The sequence below is a fragment of the Haliaeetus leucocephalus genome, unplaced genomic scaffold, assembly GCF_000737465.1.
Source record: "Haliaeetus leucocephalus isolate CR32 unplaced genomic scaffold, Haliaeetus_leucocephalus-4.0 Scaffold668, whole genome shotgun sequence".
In the NCBI taxonomy this organism is placed as follows: domain Eukaryota; kingdom Metazoa; phylum Chordata; class Aves; order Accipitriformes; family Accipitridae; genus Haliaeetus; species Haliaeetus leucocephalus.
Window position 1 is genome coordinate 2,567,391 of NW_010973104.1, and position 18,985 is coordinate 2,586,375.

Here is an 18,985-nt window from a genome sequence, read left to right on the forward strand (position 1 = left end):
CCGCAACGCCCCCCCTGCCCCTTCACCAGCCCCCCCCCCCGACAAAGCCTCCCTGAGCACTGTCTTTACTCCATCTCCGATCCATGGCCACCTTCCCTTACCCCGGGAAAGCTGCAGCCCTGCCTTTTTCTATAGGACAGTTGCCAAGACTATTGCACCATAAATGTCAAGCCCTGGTTTACCTGCATTAGGGCTCCATTCACATACTGTTTTCTTTGGGCAGAACCACATGCCTGCAGGGCAGCTTTACTACATCCTGCCTTTCCTTTGTAGACATAGGAGCTGTTGTTACTCAATAGTGTGTTTGTCATGGACTTGTTCTATGTGGGGATTGTCATGATCCCTTTCTGTGCCTGCTTCGTAGGGATTTATTCTTATTGTCATCTAGAAATCATGTTTGGGAGGGATCTTGGAACTTGAGTTCAAACAAATATGACCATAAAATGTGAATTGCAGAGGGGCAAGGTTCTGGATCCTGTGTTGTATTAGTCAGTTTGTCCTTGGCTCCTATCAGTAATGGGGGAATTACCTGACTGTGCAGGTGAGTGCCAGCGGAGCAGATTGAGTGACATGCCTAAAGCCAGCTGGGACTACTGGGACAGAGTAAATAATTGAAGCTGGACCCGCTGGTGTCTTTAGACAGCCAAATTTCTCTTTCAAAGCCTCTGGCTTCCCCTGTGGCCTGAGTATCTTGAAATGAAGCTCGCCCTCAGCAAGGCGGGAGCAGTCACCAGAAGAAATGAAGGGGTGAGCAGCACCTTGCGAACATGTTCTCTCTACAGCAGTCACAAACCAGTATCTTTCCTACTATCTGCCAGGAGTAATAAGTAAATAAATAAAAGTACCCCCTCTTACATCTGCAATCATTGCAGCTTTCTAGCTCCTATTATCCCAATTATGTAAAGCCTTTGGAGAGGGGCTGCTGGATCAGGCAGACTGTCGTGTCAGGTCATGCTGAAATCCGTATTCCTAGAATGAATCCCGAGAACGGCTCCGATGGGTCATGCTAAAGGTCTGCCTCGCTGCGTAGCTGGCGTCTGACAACAGCTGGTGGCTGTAGCCTTAGGAAAGGTGTTGGCAGAAATGAAGGCAGCGCAGTCTGATCTTTCCCTGCATCGTATCCTTGCCCAGATTCATAGCAAAGCTGTGGCTGTGCGGCTTTCCCCCGTTGTTCCTGTGGAGCAGTTCATCCGAGGTGAACGGAGTGGTGCCAGGAGGAGTCCCGCAGCCCCTGCTTCACAGGGTGGCATCTCGGATCAAAGGAATAAAACTTTGCGCTTTAAGAAACCCTAGCCCTCCGCTCTCCTGAGAAGTTGAGCAGCCACTGGAATTTGTCTTGGAGTTTTACTGAAATAGTACTCAGTCTGTCTTTTCGTTTCGGTGTCTGTAGGATTCTTTCTGGTGGGTGAGGCTGGGGTTTTTTTAGCCCTTCCTATGTTGAAAGCATGTAAGTGTAGTAACTCCACCACGCTCCTTTAGGAAAGACAAATATTATTACATGGTGGGAAAAAGCAAAGCAGAGAGATTGTGACTCAAAGGGCTCTGAATCATGACTGGCATGGAGGAAGCTCTCAGCCCGGTTCAGAGTCTCTGACCCCAAGTGTTTTCTTATTTTTACTGAGCCCGTTTGTCTGGCACTGATATGTTTTTAAGGGCTGAATACAGTCGCTTCCGCTGCTTTTCAGTTTTGGACTGTGTAGAAAGCTTTTGCCTTTTATGTACACCACCACAGTCCCACAGTCCATCCAGCAGACTCTGTACGGAACCAGAACATGAAAAACAGCCCCGAGAAAGTCAGTATTTAATGTGGAGGGTGAAGCAGCTATTGTCAAAGAAACAGAATGCCTAAATGGGGAAGGGAATGTCACTGTCGCACCTCTAAGGGCTGTCTTCACTAGCGGGAAAAGTGTGCTTTTAGATGCGTTAGCTCATCCTTTAAATATCCCTCTGTAAACAAGGAGAGTTTTATTTTTAGCATAATTGCTGGTCGAAGTGAATCCTGGATCCTCGGTTCCCTCCCCATCCTCCCCATTGGGATTCGCTAGAGGTGCTTTTAGCAGATGAATTGTGATATGTGCTTAGTGATATTTCACTGTGTTTTCTTCTCTTCCCCTCACCTCCCCCCTGTAGCATAGACATCCTGTAAGTTGACCTTGCTACCCTTTATTTTCTCCTCGCCTGTATATCTGGACAGGGCTGGACTTGATGCTTGATGCTGAAAAGCCTCCAAGCCCGGGCATGCCGTGTCTTTCTAATTAGATGCACCTTATCTCCCCTGAACAGCATGGGGTGGAGGGGCCCTGGAACAGGGGGTTACATTTGGGGGAGGCGGTGGGGCAGGTTTGCCGGCACGGTTCCTCGCTGCTTGCTTTCGGCCGTGTGCCGAAAGAGGTCAGCCAAAAGCCCAGCTCGTGCTGTCCTGTGACCTGTGCGGGGCTGTCCTTCCCAATGAAAACAGCCCTGGGTCATTTCAGTCTCACCCACTCCAAATGCTCGGACACCCCCAAAGTGCCAAAGGGGCTTGATACCAAAAAAAGTGAATCTGAAATTCCTTCTTTACTTCTGGCTTTCGTTCTTGTAAGATATATCAGATCATGTGGTTTTCTTTGCGAAGACGTCCAACTCTTCCATTTCTCCAAACTTCAGATGCTCTCGTATTGAGATGACACTAGATCCTAGGGGTTTGGGGGTGGCGGGGGGGAGCCAATGATCCTGAAAGCAGGCATCGTATTCTGGGACGTGCAGTCTGGTGCACTGGGACTGGCTTTGCCCTTCCCTGCCTAAAGATCCCCTACAAGCAGCCTTTAGCTGTGCAATATGTGGCCGCTTAAATCCTCTCGTCCTGAAGCATATTGCCGTTGTGCTGTGGCTCTCAGACCCCTGTGAATGAACGATGCAACTCGTGTCCCTTCTTGCCTGCGTGTGCTCTGAGTCACTGGGAAGTCCTGTCCCCCTCGGCGCTCGCTCGAGCGGGAATGTGAAGTCTAATCGTTGCTGTCAGACCCAGATAGTGCAGTCCCTGAAGACTGAGCTCTCTGAACCCAGCCCGTAGGTACGTCTGAGCCTGTCTGTGGCCACATATTCCAGGAAGGCTATTCCCAGCTCTGGTGCGGGCTCTGTGTGCGATTCCCTGAACTCTTACTAATGCAGTTGCTTTCCCACAGGCAGGGCAGGATGCAGGGTGGCAGCGAGCCAGTAAGACCCTTTTAAACGCCCAAATATTCTTTCCTCCTCCCACGGTTTTCTTAGTTTGCAGTTATTGCTGGGAGGCAGGGTACGAGGCTGCGGGAACATGCCTTTGCTCCGAGCTGACGAGATGTGAGCAGCTCCGGTGCGTGGTCCTGCTGCAAGCTGGAGAGCAAAGGTGATTTGCACTGCCTGTCCCATGCAACCTGTCTCACGTCGGAGGTGAGGTAGTGAATACACGGTGTGCTGGTGCCCGCGTCCTTCACGTGCACGTGTACGCTCGGCTGGATACTGGTCCATAGTCGGGAGGTAACCTTGCTTCAGAACAGGGGTGCGTTGTGGTTTTCCCTGTGATGCTCAGCATGTGTTGAGGGTCTTAAGGCACCGGGTGCTCCTGTTGGGCAGTAACCAAGCTGACTTAGCGGTATTTCTGCCTCCCACCTTTATCCATCACCTTCCTCTGGCCCCATGCGGCTCAGCCCCATGTCAGGCTTGCGGCCAGAGTCTCCACTGGCAATCCCCTGGAGAGATGGGTGACCTGGTGAAGATGCTGCTGAGCCCCCTCTTATCTCTGGGCGTTTTGTTAAGGCTGAAATATCTACCTCAGATGCTCTGGGCTTTAAACTGTGAGCGTAGATATAGCCCGTAACCTTGGGAGAGGGTGATCAGCATCTGAGCTGAATATTTTGGGGAGCAGCTGTTTGGCTCTGCCTGAGGCAGCGGAGTCCTGTGAAAACGAGCCGCAGGATGTGGGAAAGAGCCTTTGCCATGAGGGCAGAGGCCAGCCTGGAAAGGATCCCACAGGGAAGAGCCTCCAGCTGCAGAAGAAAGGTTGAGATCTGCTCCTCCCCGAGCTGCTCGGTGACCGGTCGGCTCCGGGCACTGGTGACAAGCTGGTGTGGAAGCAGTGAGGGGTGGCTGGGTGCAGGGGTGAGGAGGAGGAGGGGAGGGCATCCAGCATGTGGGGCACTGTCATTCTCTGCGTGACATTTGCCCATCTCTATAACAAGCAACAGGCTCTGGGGAGCGAGCAGGGCACAAAAATAGTAAGTGACTTGGAAGAGCAATAAAGGTTTTAGCCATTATTTTCTCTGAAGCAGGTGAAATTCGGCCGGTCAGCAGCTTTGGGGCTTTAGCCAAGCCCTGGTTTGTGCTGTCCCTTGCCTGGTAGGAGTGCCAGACTGAATAGCGGCAGGAGCGGGCAATAGAGGAGGGTGATGGGGGAACAAGGGCAAAAAAAGGTAGGAAATAAGGCTTTGTTTATTGCACTAACCACCAAGCAATTTGTAGGTAGTGGGAGCTTCTCGGCAAGCAAAACGCTGCACGGGGAGGCAGCACAATCAAGTCCCAGAGCGAATCTGAGCCGTTGCGCTGACCCGCTCTGTGCAGCCCCCTCTTCCATCACCGCGGTGGGCAGCCCTGGTGAGCATCTCCGAAAGCCTGCGCCAGCATCCCTGGCACCACCGGTCGAGCGGGGCAAGCAGAGGATGAGGGTTTCCCGAGATCCCGTCTGTGCCGCTGACCCGCGGGGGTTGTTGGTCTCATAGCTTGGCGAATGCGTCAGGACGGAGACATCTCTTCCCTTCTGTTTATGGAGTGAGCAGCCAGGGTATGGCCCCTGTAGCCTTTTAGGTGCTATTGTTCTACAAATAACTATATATCAGCTCTGGAAGCTTGTCCTGACATTTCTATGGTGTTTTCGCACAACAGCAGCGTTAAATTGGATCGACTTAACAGGGGTTGCGGCCAAGCGCTTTGATGCTAATGTTTGCAGGAAGCGCTTTTATTTATATGCCCTCAGAAGTGTACTTCCCGGTGCAGCAGGACAGTTCCTTGTCCCAAGGAGCGTACACACTATTCAAACCACCTGTTGCCAAAATGAAAAACAGAATAGAGAAGTGTGTGGCTGCAGAGCCTTGCTTTTGAAAAATTTCTATTTTAGGAAGAGACTCTTTCTGTTTGCTTAAGTTTTAGCAAAAAGCAAAGGCCAAGTTGTCATAATTTGTTTTGCATTTTCAATGTTTCCGGGAAAACTGATGTGTCTCTTCTTGTCCATTTCCCTTAGTGCTCCTCACAGCAGTGAACTGCTACAGCGTGAAAGCTGCTACTCGTGTTCAGGATGCCTTTGCTGCGGCAAAACTGCTGGCGCTGGCTCTGATCATCATTCTTGGCTTCGTGCAGCTTGCAAAGGGTGAGTATATTTCCTTTTTCTTTTGAGGGTGGTGTGCAGTTAAAGCAGAATCTGGGAATTGGGGATAAAGCCCGAGAGTCCTAACCTAAGCATTTCAGAGCTAGCAGAAGTGCTTTACAAATGTCTTTTGTTCTCTTGCATGCTTGGGTGATACTTCAGCTCACACTTTGCAAAAGGCTGAGTGCTTTTGTGCATTTTATTTGTGAGTTTTTGTATTTACCTTGCTGAAGTTACACTTGATTTCATGCTACCGGAACCCAGCGTATACCACCAAGGTCTTTTCCACTTAATGCAGTCACTGTGTGGCCTCTCCCTTTGAGATTGCAGAGCCGCCAAGTCTACAGGGAATGAAAATTTTGGTGCTATGGCTCTCAGAAGTCTTTCTGTAACTGGTAGCTGGTCATGGCCATTTGCTGGTAGAGAAGTATCTGCATGTGCAAACCAACCCCCAGTAATTTTCGTTCTTTCACAAACTGCCCCTGTACATTTCCCTTCTTCCTGCTTGAGGTGTGGAATAGCTTGATCGAGTCCATGGGGTCACACAGGGACGCCTGGGTCAGGCAAGGCTGCAGAAACCGCGTGATGAACGGTGATATTAGGGCTCTCAGCTGACACCAGCATGCATGTCTGTCCACTAGCATCTAAAAAAGAAGATAAAAATGGGAAGGTGAAGCAAATTTTCTGGTGTTTTTGCTTGTTTTCTTCATGCCCACTTAAAATCCTCTCAAACCTAGGGAGATATTTTGTTCCAAGCCCATCTGATTAACTAATCCACACAGATAGGCTTTACTGTGTGCTTTTTTTCTGCAAGTTTTGTGAAAATAAACTTTTCTTAGAGAACAGTACAGGCCCTATTTGTTAAATGTGGATAAAAGACTATAGATAGTCCCGCCTGTCTCTGTACTGGCAAGTGTGTGTGTATGTTTGTGTGTGCACATGCGTCTTTTTAATTCCTGTCTCAGCTATGGGAGCCAGTGCTGTCTTTGCAGAATTTCTTGCTTTATCAAAGGTTTTATTTTCTTCCAGCTCAGTGCCTATGCTCAACAGGAACATTGTTTGGGGCTTATCATAAAATATACCTCCTTCCTCTTCATAACTCCCCAGGCTGCTTTGCTGAACATTTTTTCTCTCTTAGAAGGAAAAGGATAAGGAAACATAAATCTCTGTTAGTTCTTTAACATTTTAGCAATAAAAGGTCTTTACAGTTGTTCTTTATTTGCAGGTGATAATCTTAATTTGCATCTTCAGAATCACCTTCCCTCCCTCTGTACTGTTCTTTTGTTGAGGGTGAGTCACTTTCTGCCCTGGTTCCTCAGCTATAAATACATGGTGTTTCCATAGACTTGTGTCTTATACCAATAAGAGGTTTCAGTCTTCTGTACAAAAAACCCACATCCTATGCTCCTCTGTCTCAGAAGCTTTTTACCTCCTATAAAGCCCTTTACAGTTTCAAGTTTTCGGTAGGTCTGGAGAGATACCACTATGACTTGTGCTCATCTTGCAGTACAGCTCATTTCATGTGACATTTAGTTTCTTGCTAAACCACCTGGCCACTTCAGAGTGAACCGTAACAAGATCAAAAGCAATAGTTAAATGATAACATCTGACGGCAAAGACCTTTTCTTCCTGCCTGTGCACACCATGCTCAACGTAAAGCAGGCTGGTTCAGAGTGGGAACCTTGGGATCTACAGAGGATGCTCCTCCCAAAGCCCACGTGTATGCCTTGTCCAAAGTGGCACACTACTGCTTGTCTGAGTTCCTATTTTACAACATACTGCCTGGGATTCTGCCTGTGGTCTGACATGGATTTTATTAATCTCCTTATGGAAGTTGCAAGCTCTCTGGTAAGTCCTTAAGAATGTGCAAGCTCCTTTCATAGGCCCTTCCTTATCTTCCACATATGTTTTGCAACTTACTCAACTTTTCTTTAAATCATTCCAGGCAACTGGATGCTTTTATGTAGCAGGGATGCATCAAGAAACTGCCTTTTTCTTCTTTTTAATTCAAGGAAAGCATAGTAGCATCAGTTAAAGCATACCAAAAATGGGAAAGTGATGCACTGTTCTCTGTCTTTGTTGGGACAAGAAATAATGGGTGTGAGCTGTGAGACAAGGGAAATTTAAATTAGCCATTAGAAAAACACTTTTTAACTGTAACACAGAGCTCAAGGAGATTGTCCAGAGAGGCTGTCTCACTGGAGATTCACAAGAACAGGTTAATAAACGTCTCTTGGGAATGGTTTAAGTGAGTCGAACCTGCCTTGGAGCAGGGGGACAAACCCAGTGCGCCTGGAAGCCGCCGTGTTTGTACTCTCTGAGGCTGCGCTGTGCATTAGTGGTACAGTATGGAGCTGCTGGACCTTCTCCAGGCGAAATACTACAGACCCAGTCTTTTTAAAGTGCTGACGCTTCTAAATGGGTAACTTTTTTTCTAAAAGCCTGTTTAACCCCTGAGTAGGTGGGTGATCCTGAGTCCCATACATAAGCACAGTGCCATGCCTTTGCTGCTCCTCTGCGTGCCCTTTTTTCTGTTATACCCATTGAAATGCTCTTTGGACAAAGAGGACTCTTACTGCTACCAGCTGGATAAATTCAGTCCCAAGCCGGCAGCTATTATTGGGGTGAAATACACGCCAAGTTGATTTGTCTGGGGCTGCAGTTTCAGTGGTGAAGGGGTTGTGCGTTCCCGTGACACTCCAGATAGTGCCTGAGCCGTGCTGATTAATTTGCTTTAGTGGCTACTGTCCCATTGCTGGTTTACGTTTACAGTATCCATAAACAGAGAAGAGGACCAACATCACAATTGCTTACTCAAATGTGGAAACTTCTGAGGCTTCACAGAAGTATGTCTTCCTCTGTATTGACCTCCCACCTTCGGCTTTTGGCTTTTTTTTCTTTTTATCCTTTCATTGGATATTTTCATTATTTTCAGAAAAGCAGTAACATCTCAAGACAAAGAAATATGTGGCAATATTACCACACAGAAAATAGCGTTTCCTTGTGATCTTTCTGTGGACAGCTGTTTTGCATCACTTCTTTCATGCAACTTCAAAAGGAGGGTGGAAGTTGGTTTCCTACTTAGCCTTTCAACTACTTGAAAGTTGACTCAGTATGGCTGACCCACTTGGGATGCAATTATTTTACTAATACAAAAGTTACACTTTTAAAAGCCTTTGTGGGGCTGGAGTTGTGTTGCTTTAAAAGTTCAGTGTTCTGGACTGGGTATGTAAAACCTTACATATTGACCCGCAACTGTACAGCCCACCAGCCTGCAGCACTTAAATAGTATAAATCACTTACAGCATAGACAGGATCAGGATTTTTTCACTCCAGTGTTACAAAAACTAGGCTTATTTTTGGTTCTACTGTTTTACCAGCTCTCACAAATCACCTTCTGTCCAGCCACCTCTGGGTATTTTTTGGCCATATTCTTGACCTGCCTGGAACTAGATCATGCAGCTGGTTTGGACGTGCAGTGGCTGGGCAGGTTTAAGGGATGTTTTCTGCACTGGGTGTGATGCAGAGGTCTGTGGTTAGGTCTGCAGCTGTGCTCTTCGTACCCGATTACCCTGCACCTCACAGTGCCTTAAAAACTAACCTAGGCATGAAATGGTAAAAAAAAAAGTGCTAATTTTTAAGGACACGCTCATGATTTTTACATGTAAGGAAATTCAGGAGAGGTTTTAATATAAAAAAATTCTAAAAAAAAACTTATCACAGACATGTTTCAGGTGATACATTCTTTTCTGTTGTTGATGTCCTAGGGCTTCTTAAATGTTTATCTGCCCGTGGGCAGCTCAAGCAGCGAGGTGCCGTTCCTGGCTGCTGTGTGTTCGAGAGTGCTGCGGTGCTGGGCTCCAGCCCTCGCCGCGATTCTTCACCAGCAGTTCTGCTTAAAAAAAAGAATTGGGCATTTGGGACTTAGGGAAATCAAATTTAACGCTCGTTTTATTGAATTATTTTTATTGAACTTATCGTCCCTTTTCCCTCTTAATGCCTGATTTCTGATCTTAAATTTCGCATCTGCGGTGCCTCGAGTGCCTGTTTGATGGCAGCAGCATTATTCTCTCTAACTCCCTTCATTGGGCTTGTCAGAGACCAGCAGAGTTGCATGTGCTGAACAAGCATGGGGTGAATTAAGGACAAAGTAGGCAGGTTTAGCTCCAGACATTTGCCATGGGGAGCTTAGACTAGGTAGGGAGTTTTGGTTTTCATCTTGTTTTTTCTTTAAATAGATGTGTACAGTATCAGCCAGCACTGGCACCCCCCACCCTAGTGTCATTTGCTCTTTGTAAAAAGGTATTTAGAGGTGCAGTTGTGGCTGGCAAATTCTGAACTCAGCATGTTACTGGCTGGGTTAAACCATGACAGTCGGTTTCTGAAAGTACTGAAATGAAGATTCAAACCTTCAGTCATTAATGCATGCTTAGCATGTCTGTGAAGCCTCCTAAAAATACTATAAAAAGTACTCCAGCTGCGAGGCAACATCTTGGAGCTGTGGGTGTGTGCACACATCTGGGTACTACTTTCATTTATCGAATCCCTTTGACCATTTGGTCTCTCTTTTTCTCTGTGAGGGTTATTTTGCAGGTTCCCTGTCCAAACTTTTTTCTTTGCCCTTTTTTCTGAAAAATCCTGTGATTAAGAAAGACGAGAGGGAGGGAAAGTTTACTCGCTCTTCCTTTCCTCCCAGATTTTCTTCTCTGCTGCCAGTGTATCAGCTGAACGTCCCCAAAAAAGCCCCTTGAGCCAGATCTGGAGTGGGACCGAGGTCTGAGTGGATGAGCTCTGCAAGCAGCAACGGCGAGGATAGAGCTGTAAGCCTGGGGAGGGCAGGGCTGCTCTGGAGGGGTCCTGCTGACAGGGCAAGAAAACTTGATTTCGTGCCTGGTAATTAAAATCTCAGGCTCTCTCAGGTCTCAAAGCACAATGGCACACAGATACTGAGAGAAAACAAGAGTGGTCATTGTCTGAATTCTTTTGGGTTTGTACCTCCATTTAATCACGCTTGGCCATCCAGAGATGAATGAGCGCTTCACATAGCTAAAGAAATCTGCCACAAGTTTTCCTTTGACCCGGTCTCATCTCTCATGTCCATAGCGTGAACCTGAGAGTGAACCTGATCGGCAGGTCGGTGTTTAGGAGTTTGTTTTCAGTTCATTTATATTTTTTTTTCTGTTTCCTGTCATGTCAGTCATGACCTGCTTTTTTGCTAACTGAGGGTAGATCAGAAATACCTTTGCACACATGGTGCGGTGTTGTACGCAGCAGGGTAGCCGTCACCCTGGTGTCTCTGCCCGGAGGGACAACCTCACCCAAGGGACCGGCTCTAGGACACAACCTGGGACACGAGAACCAACTGATGGTGGAGCTGTAGGTGTCTGAGATGAGTTTGGAGCCCAAAACCAAACTAGATGGGTGTTCGCCCAGCCAGCCCGTGACTAACTCACACCATAGATCCTTTTTGGCAGAGAAGAGGCAAAGCCTATGGATAGTAAAGGTCCATCAAGCTTTGAGTGTGTCCCTGCAAGTTGGGGCTGAGGCTCGTGCACAAAAGATTGTGAGAAAAACATGCCCTGCAGCTGCCCATGCTGTTTCTTGTTATATTGGCATTCAGAAATGCCACTATAACGTGATTTTCCAGCAGTAAGCTTTGAAGGAAAGCTATTGTGCTTCCCTTACTCACCTTGTTGTTCAGGGAACTTGTGGAAAGTGGAAGACCGTACCGAAGGAGAGCATGAACAAGGAAGCTGGGAAAGCTGCCAGCATCCTGCACCTCTAAATCACATCAACCACATGTTGGAGATTAATCAGGCGTCTTAACGCTGGAGGGCTGATACAACACAATTATGTTTTATAGGCCTCTTGCTCTCTGATCTTTGATTTCTTTTCCAGCCAAAGGTGGATGCAAAAGCTGAGGCCAGGTGGGCATGGCAGGTTGGCATGCTATGCAGCTTTGCCTGCTCTGGTTTGGAGTGAGCAGCAGTTCATTTCTGCTCAGACAATTTTTTTCTTGCCCTCTCTGCCCAGAAAATTTTTGAAAATTATAGATTCAAGGATAGAGTTCAGCCTGCTGGGGCTTTTGTGTTTTACAAGTGCAAAGTTGCCTGTCCGAAAATAAATAGGATGCATTTAATAACAACAACAACAAAAAAACCCAAAATACAGAAGCAGTCGGTCAGTGACCTGTGCTTCTTGTTACGAACACTGTGAGTTGGAGTGCGTCTGTATGCACAGGCTGGAAGCTTGGCCTTTAATGATGATGTGAACTGTTGTTTAACATTGCGTCTGGAGGCTCATAGCTGCGTTAACTCTTCAGGGTGGAAATGTGCCTTGACATCTGAAAACTGCTTTATCCAAGGAGCTGTGGATTGTAGCGTGTTGCTCATTTTTGGTATCCTGAATGAACTGCCAAATGCTAAGCTGGATCAAGGTAGGTGCCTTGCACTGGAGGCTGAGGAGGGCATCTGGGACATGCCAAGGGGACCCTGCTCACCGCTGCTGTGGGCCGAGTGGGTTTTAAGGCAGCTGACATGAGAGGCTCTGTTGGCTTCTCATTTTTCCGAGTGCAGCTATCCCAGCAATGCAGACATATCTAACTAGAGAGCAGCTAATACTTTGGTATTCGCTTCTTCGCATCTCTGTCTGGATCTCCTCTCACTGTCTCTCTAAAGTCTTTGGATGCAGCAGAAGCAGTCGTTCATGCCGAAGGTATTTCACTGCAGTCGATAGCTCTGTGTTGTGTGTGTGTGTGTGTGTGTGTACACATGTGCTTTCGCTTGCAATTTATTGATCCTTTCCCACAGCCTTCAACTGCTGGGCTGAAATTAATGGCCTTGCCTGTGGTGCTAGAGGTGTGGGTGACAGGCAGGAGGATTTGCCCTCCCCAAATGTTCTTGGCTCTCCTGCACGTCAAGCTGGTTGGCCCTGGCTAGCCCCTCCAGAGCCTGGTCAGGTGGCTCATTCTTCTTTGTCATTCTCGATCACAAGTTTCTATGGATGTGGATTGAACCTGTTGCGCAGATACGAAAAGGAAAAATAAGCTTATGGAAGTGGCTGGAAACCCACTGGGTGGTTTGTTTAGGGTTTGCTCCTTGCTGTTACTTGTCCAGATTGGGATAGACAAAGGGGCGTTTAGGAAACACCTTTCCATGCTGCACTAACGATCAAAGGGAACCTGTTCATTCAGGGTCCCTGCGCTGCCTCTGTGCTTTCTGGCTCCCGGAGGAGGCACGGCGTTTTGCATGCTGTGCATCGCTCCAGGGCTCTTTATTTTTCATCCGCAAATGTTATGCCAGCAGACAGGAAGGTTCTGAAAATCGGGAAGTGTTTGCTTAGGAGGAAGAGGGTAAAAGGTTTTTTGGTGATGCCAGCAAGATGCAGAGGCGGTGGGAAAGGTAACAAAACGCCCAAGTAGTGTCCTGGTGGACCATTGCAAAAGGAGGAGTTGCAAAGCTCAAGTAATGTGTGGGGTAGAGTGAATCCAGGAGCCCAGACCCGTGGCTTCACCCTGGAGAAGAAATTTTCAGACCCGTGGACTCATCTGCTACGGGACCCAAGTTTAATAGCTGCTGTTCAAGACTGCTCAATGCCAAGCTGTCTGCAGAGCGGCAGCGATCAGAGAGGAGCAAAGAGGTGATGTGGCTACCGAGCGTGTGTTTCCCAGGGAGCTCTGAGCTGCCGAAGAGATGCTCTCCTGACCCTGACCCCTGCGTGTTTCTTGCCGTCTTGTTTTCTGACTCAGTTGATCGAACTCGTTGCTTTTCTCAGGAAATGGCTCAACAGCTGAGTGGATCTTCTCCTCTGGGGTTTTTTGTATATACGACACATTTCTCCCTGGCTTGGTTTCTTCCACAAGCGAGACGCGCTGAGGGCCCCCCCTTCTCTTGCTGAGCTCTCTAGATGGCTGTGTTCCCTCTCCTCACTGTTTAGGCAAGTTAAAAATATTTAATTATCATTAAATGCTTTCTGCAAGAGAAGATTGCTGTGCTATTAAAACCGGAATGGACATGACTGGGGAGCAAATGAACATTTTTCAAAGAAAGGGTCTGAACATGCAGCATGCGGACCCAAAATAGGTCCCTCCCGCAGAAAAGCCCCAGGTGACCCAGCGCTTGCCAGTGCAATTACCAGCGTCTTGGCAGCTGGCAAGATCAGCAAATGGGGTTTATGTCAGAGCTTGTTACCTTAATTTGGTTAATTGTAGAGCAGAGTGCAGTCGAACAGCCAGTTCAAACCAGGTTTTAGATCACCAGGGTGCCGGGCATAGGCAGGGCATTGCCTAGAGAGCAGCCGTGGCCGCATGGGCTGGGGAGGACGGGGGGGAGCCGGGAGGGTGGGCAGAGCGTGGCTTTGCCCGGGATGCTCTCGCTGACGGACGTCTCGCTCCGTGGGAGCAGTCGAGGCCGTGCTTGGCAGCCTCAACCCTTGATTTGATCCAAAGTCTGCAATTCAAGCCTCCGAAGTCCGGAGGCTCGAGTTGCACATTCAGGCTTGAAAGATGGAGGGTGTCTGGAACCGAGGTTCGTACCTCCGTTTTGAACAGCAGGTCCTAACGAGCGTTTGTATTAGAGGCAGGAGGTAACAGTGACCATGCTGGACCGTCTACCCAGTATCCCCAGTCTCCAGCTGGGGCCAATAGCATCAGTGGGTAAGAACAGGGGGGACATGGTGCTTTCTGGATATTTTCTGAGCCTCCAGTGCACCTCTGGGTCTTCTGCACCAGAGGAGGTATCTTTGTGTGATGGATTTCTCTTCCAAGGGCCTGTCTAACAACTACTTGAACCTCCGTCTAATTGTGTGTGAGGCTGCTAACGAGATCAGGGCAAGATGGGTGCAGTGAGAGCTCACCCACTGTATGTGGGATACCCTTCTGGCATCACTGCTGGAGCTTGGCATTTTTGACCCCAAGACGTATAATGTGGCACCAGTTATGTCTGTAAAGGCATCGCTGGCGGGCACAAATTATTATCTTTCTGGTGATCTGCTGGCTGGCAGGGTGGGACAGAGCTTTGTTGCAGTGATGGCAGGAGAGGACAGCTTCTCTGCTGGGATGTGATCTTCGGGGTGTGTTTGTTAAGGAGCCCAGGCTCCTCTCATGCAACCAGAAAGCAATAAAGCATGAAAGAAGCAAACATCGTGGCAAAGGAGCATCATGCGGACACCTGAGAATGCGAGCTTGCCCCCTTGGGGTGGGAAGAGATAAATCTCAGGTCCTCTGGTTATTTAATCGTGTTCTGACATGTTGCTAAATCCATTTTACCGTGGGAGCATAGAGACGTGAAGTTTAGCAACTTGCAGCAAATTTTTGGAGAGCTACAACTCTCGCTAGATGAAGCAGGGAGAGGGCAGCGAGGTGTCAGCTCCTCAAGCGTTGAGGAGGAACAAAAAGCCCCTTCCTTCCTACCTACTCTTCTCTCCTGGCTGCCTCCACGCTGACTTGCCACTCCTTTGCCGGTAGCTGGATTTCAGCGCTTCCAAGAGCTGGGTTAGGTGCGTGCCGCAGAGGTGTGCGAGTAATTAGCTATGTCCTACCTATCCATCCTTCCATCCGCCACCCCTGCCCACCCACAGTGCAATGAAATACCAAGCTTTGTTTTTATTTCTTTGCTTCAGTGCCGCTCCCGTACGGTCCCGTGCTGCCTTTCCCTCCTCTTTGCTCGCGGGTCCTGGAGGGCAGCCCTCCTCCAGACGCACAGGCAAAATGTCTGTACAGTCCAGCGGGCCACCAGATTGGGCTTGGACCCTTCCTTGCCCAGAGGCTGAAGATGCCCACGGTTTTCAAGCGGGTGGCACATCTTGAAGCCAAGGCACGTGGTTTCAGTCTGGGGACCACCAGTGCTCTTCTCTTCTCCTGGCCAGCTGGGCGAAGGCGGCAGCTCAGCACACAGTTTCTGTCTGAGGTTTGGGAAGGCAGAGAACGAAACCTGCAGATGCCTCGGAAAAAGGAACATTTGGCCTGGGAGATTTTTGCCCGAAAGAGGCTTTTTGGTGGAAGCTGGTGTCCAGCTGTGGACAAGAAATGGGAGGGTGAGCCTGCAGCGTGATGCTGCTTGTGCCCTGGCTGCTCCCGGATCGGAGCATCCTCCTGACATGGTAAAGGTGGTGATCCCTCGGCCTCGGTGGGAGCTGGGCTACTGGCAGAGCACAAGCAGACCTTTGAGAAGAGACGTCCCAAGGGGTGTTTGAAACGCCTGGAGAGCTCTCCTGCTCTCCCAGTCCGTCTGTGTGCCGTTCCAGTAGCTAATCACAGTCACAGTTAACAGAAAGCGTATCTTAGTCCCATAACAAAAGACCTGCAAAGAACTAGACTGGTAATTATTCACGAGGGGCAGAAAATAAACTCAGGAAAGCTGAGCCCGAGGGATCCAGCAGAATGTGATACCGGGCACACCCACCTCCTGCTCAACTTTTTTATTCACAGCCAGGCCGGGGCATTAATGCTAAATTAAGATTATATGACTGAACCTATAAGCCAGGAACTAAGGTTAAGCTCACAGCATCATATCAGTCTTTTTGCATTTCCTGGCTTTCCTATTACACTCTGATGTACATTTTCTGTCCTCGCTTTTTGAAAACAATTGGTGCGTTTTGCTAAGGAGCTTCACTGGCTAAAGGGGCATTAAATACAACCAGCATATCCCAAGACAGATTCAGAAGAGACCTTCTTAGTGCAAGGAGCTGCTGGGAGAGAGGGACAACGCAACACCGGTGGAGAACTGTTATCTGCAGTGGGATCTGGACAAGTAGAGCCTTGGAAAACTGGTATTTCCCAGATCTCATTGCCTAGTGCATGTGCTGCCTCTGTGGTCCTGGCTCCTTTGCAGCTCACACCCACAGCATCCCCTTACAAATGGGATAGTAACCGAGCAGGGAAGAAGGCAGAGGGGAGGTGGTTTTCTGGGTAGTTTTGTGAGCAGAGAGCATTTTGGATGCCATGGTAGGGAATATCTTTTTGCCCTGGTTAGGACTCAGCAGGAGCAGGAGAGAGAAAGGAGGTGAAGGGGAGCAATGCCCAGGATGGAAAGGATGGGGATAGAGCTGGAGGGTCAGGTAGGGAGGGAAAAAGACACGATGTAGCTCTCCCCACGTGCACAGGGCAGCTCCGTGTCACTGGCACAGATTTGGAGCAGTCCCTTGTGAAGCCCCATGAATGAAAGATGCACCAGCAGACTGATAAAAGGTACCCCTTCCCCACCACTAAAAAGATGAGTGCGAGGCGTTAAAAGGTCCGTGCATCTGTATTTGTTATCCAGCCTCTGCAAAAGTGGCTTTTGGTGGCATGAGGGAGTGAATTTTCCGGCGTGAGATGGGAAGAGAGGCCATCCAGAAGAAAAACGCCTGGTATATTAGCATCCCTCTCCTTACCCCCAATGCACATCCTGGGTACCTTGTGCTAAGAGATGAAGGGTTAAGCTCCAGGCCCTGCTGACTGCCATGTGATGCAGTTGCTCCAGCGATTAGTAAAGATCTATGCCCTAAGAGGAATCACATGGGCTTCTACAGGGCTCCCTGGATGCAAACATGCCCTCCCGAATCCTGCCTCGTTCCCCCCTTCCGTCCTCACCGAGGGGAGCGCTGAGTCCGGGAAGGGGAGTGTGGCTCCGCCATCCCAGACTGCACAGAGGCTCCACATCAAAAGGCAGGGAACAAAACAACTGCAGAGCATTTTAAAGCAAAATAAATAAACTCTAGGCTGCTCTGGGACAGTTCTTACCAAAGGTACAATCAAGTCATCTATTTATGGCTTTTTCTTTCAAAAGCAGGTACATAACAGGAACTTTTGATATTCAAGCCCTAAAGAAGCTAACTTCTGATATTCAAGCCCCAAAGAACCTGACTTCCCACAATCAAAGGGATTGCCATAACCCTCTGCTTTATCAGGTGGCTGGTGGGACTAGAGGAAATCCTGGGTTTCTGCTTTATTGGGTGGTTGGTGGAAGCAGAGGAAATCCTGGGGTTTTTATCGAATGAAAGCAGCTTTCAGTTGAGAGGACAATGTGACAATATCTGTTTGCATAGCATCTTCCAGCAGGAAGGACCCCAGAATGTTTTCTTCGCAGGGCAATATCTGGGAGATTACCTCGGTGATAGCACGTTGTAGCGTGAGAAAGTCTGAGCGCTCAATGATGACTAGTTGCTTGAGACAAGTATGTTTGGCACGGATTACTTGGTGCATTACTCTGGCTGAATTACACACTGTAAAACTGGAGGAATCAGCCCAATAGAAATATGTGCACATGCTCTCTAGCATAACCTGAAGTGCATCAGCGTGATAATTAAGTATCCTAAGAGCAGCTTTTGCCTCCAGGTTTCTCTGTTTCAATGCCCACAAAGGCCCTTGGGGTTCACAGCCCATCTGCATTGATCCTTTCTTGTTTTTGTTTTTTGCAGGTGATGTGACAAACCTGACTCCTGAGCACTCCTTCGAAGGCACAAAAGCAGGCGTGGGGAACATCGTGTTAGCTTTGTACAGTGGTCTCTTTGCCTACGGAGGATGGTAAGATGCAGCCCTCTATCTTTTTTTCAATGCTAAATACTGTAGTCCCTTTCTTTTGTCCCCAGATTGTGTTTGCAGGAAGAGTGAGGTCCAGGACTTTCCATCTTTCTTGTAACCAGGGCAATGAGGCAGATGCTTTGGGTTTGCCTAGTGATCTTAATAGTCATACTTCATGCCTCATTTCCAGCTAAGACGTGGAAGCACAGAGAAGTGGAGGTGATCGTGGGATTTAGAAGCAGCGGCAGATGATGGATGATGATGCACCATGATGCTTGGTGCAGCTCCTACGTGGTGTTAAGAGAAAGCAGCAGGGTGGATTTGGCTAGCAGAAGAGAGGTGTGCTACATGCCAAGAGATTACTTGGAGCACCAAACTGAAGCTCCCAGAGGGTTTCTTTATCAGTCCCTTCGAGCACTTGCCAGCACAAGGAGCGTGCTCAATTTGCTGCGAAAACAGGCCAGTTGCAGCCATCCTTATTGCCTGGAGGGGTGGCCTTGTCGCTTGTGGGTCCAGCTCTTCACCTGCAATCACCCTTCCTCTTGCAAGGAAGCGGGCAGCATGGTGTGCTAGATCCACCAGCACCATCCAGGGCTTGCACTTTGCAGGTTTTGTGCTGTAGGTCTCGGACTAGGCATCAGCCATCATAAGTTTTACCGCAGGTGTCAGTCTCTCTACCCCTCCTGAAACTCCCTTGCAGATGAGTAAGGCAAAGGGTTTCGTTTATTCCAAGGAGTAACCACTCTTCTTTTTAAATTACAGGAATTACTTGAATTTTGTTACAGAAGAGATGATAAATCCCTACAGGTAGGTGTGTGTCCTGCGATGACTTCCCTGGGAGGAAAACCTGTAGTTCTCAGGAAGCCCCTTCCTTGTGTGTGTAACAGGAGTTGCTAATCAGCCCAGAAGCCAAGGTCTTTTTCTGAGGAAATAGAAAACGAGATAAATTAATGGCATTGTTCCTCCCTGGAACAGGGGAAGGGGAATAATAATCTCTGTATGAGAAGGGCTGTTGCTTACACTGCTTTCCTGGACTGCTAATATTATCAGTGTTGTTGGAAAGTCCTGCTTCCTTGGCATGGCACCTCTCTGAATTATAGACGAGGAAGAAG

The 18,985-nt window shown here is 48.4% G+C and overlaps 1 protein-coding gene across 1 annotated transcript in view; it reads left to right on the plus strand.

Annotated features, from left to right (window-relative positions):
* SLC7A5 (solute carrier family 7 (amino acid transporter light chain, L system), member 5) overlaps positions 1 to 18,985 on the plus strand; it is a 41,074-nt gene that overhangs the window by 8,841 nt on the left and 13,248 nt on the right. The window contains exons 2-4 of the mRNA XM_010579603.1: positions 5,252 to 5,377; positions 17,771 to 17,876; positions 18,636 to 18,680. Coding sequence (XP_010577905.1) covers positions 5,252 to 5,377; positions 17,771 to 17,876; positions 18,636 to 18,680 — 277 coding nt within the window. The remainder of the gene's footprint in view (positions 1 to 5,251; positions 5,378 to 17,770; positions 17,877 to 18,635; positions 18,681 to 18,985) is intronic.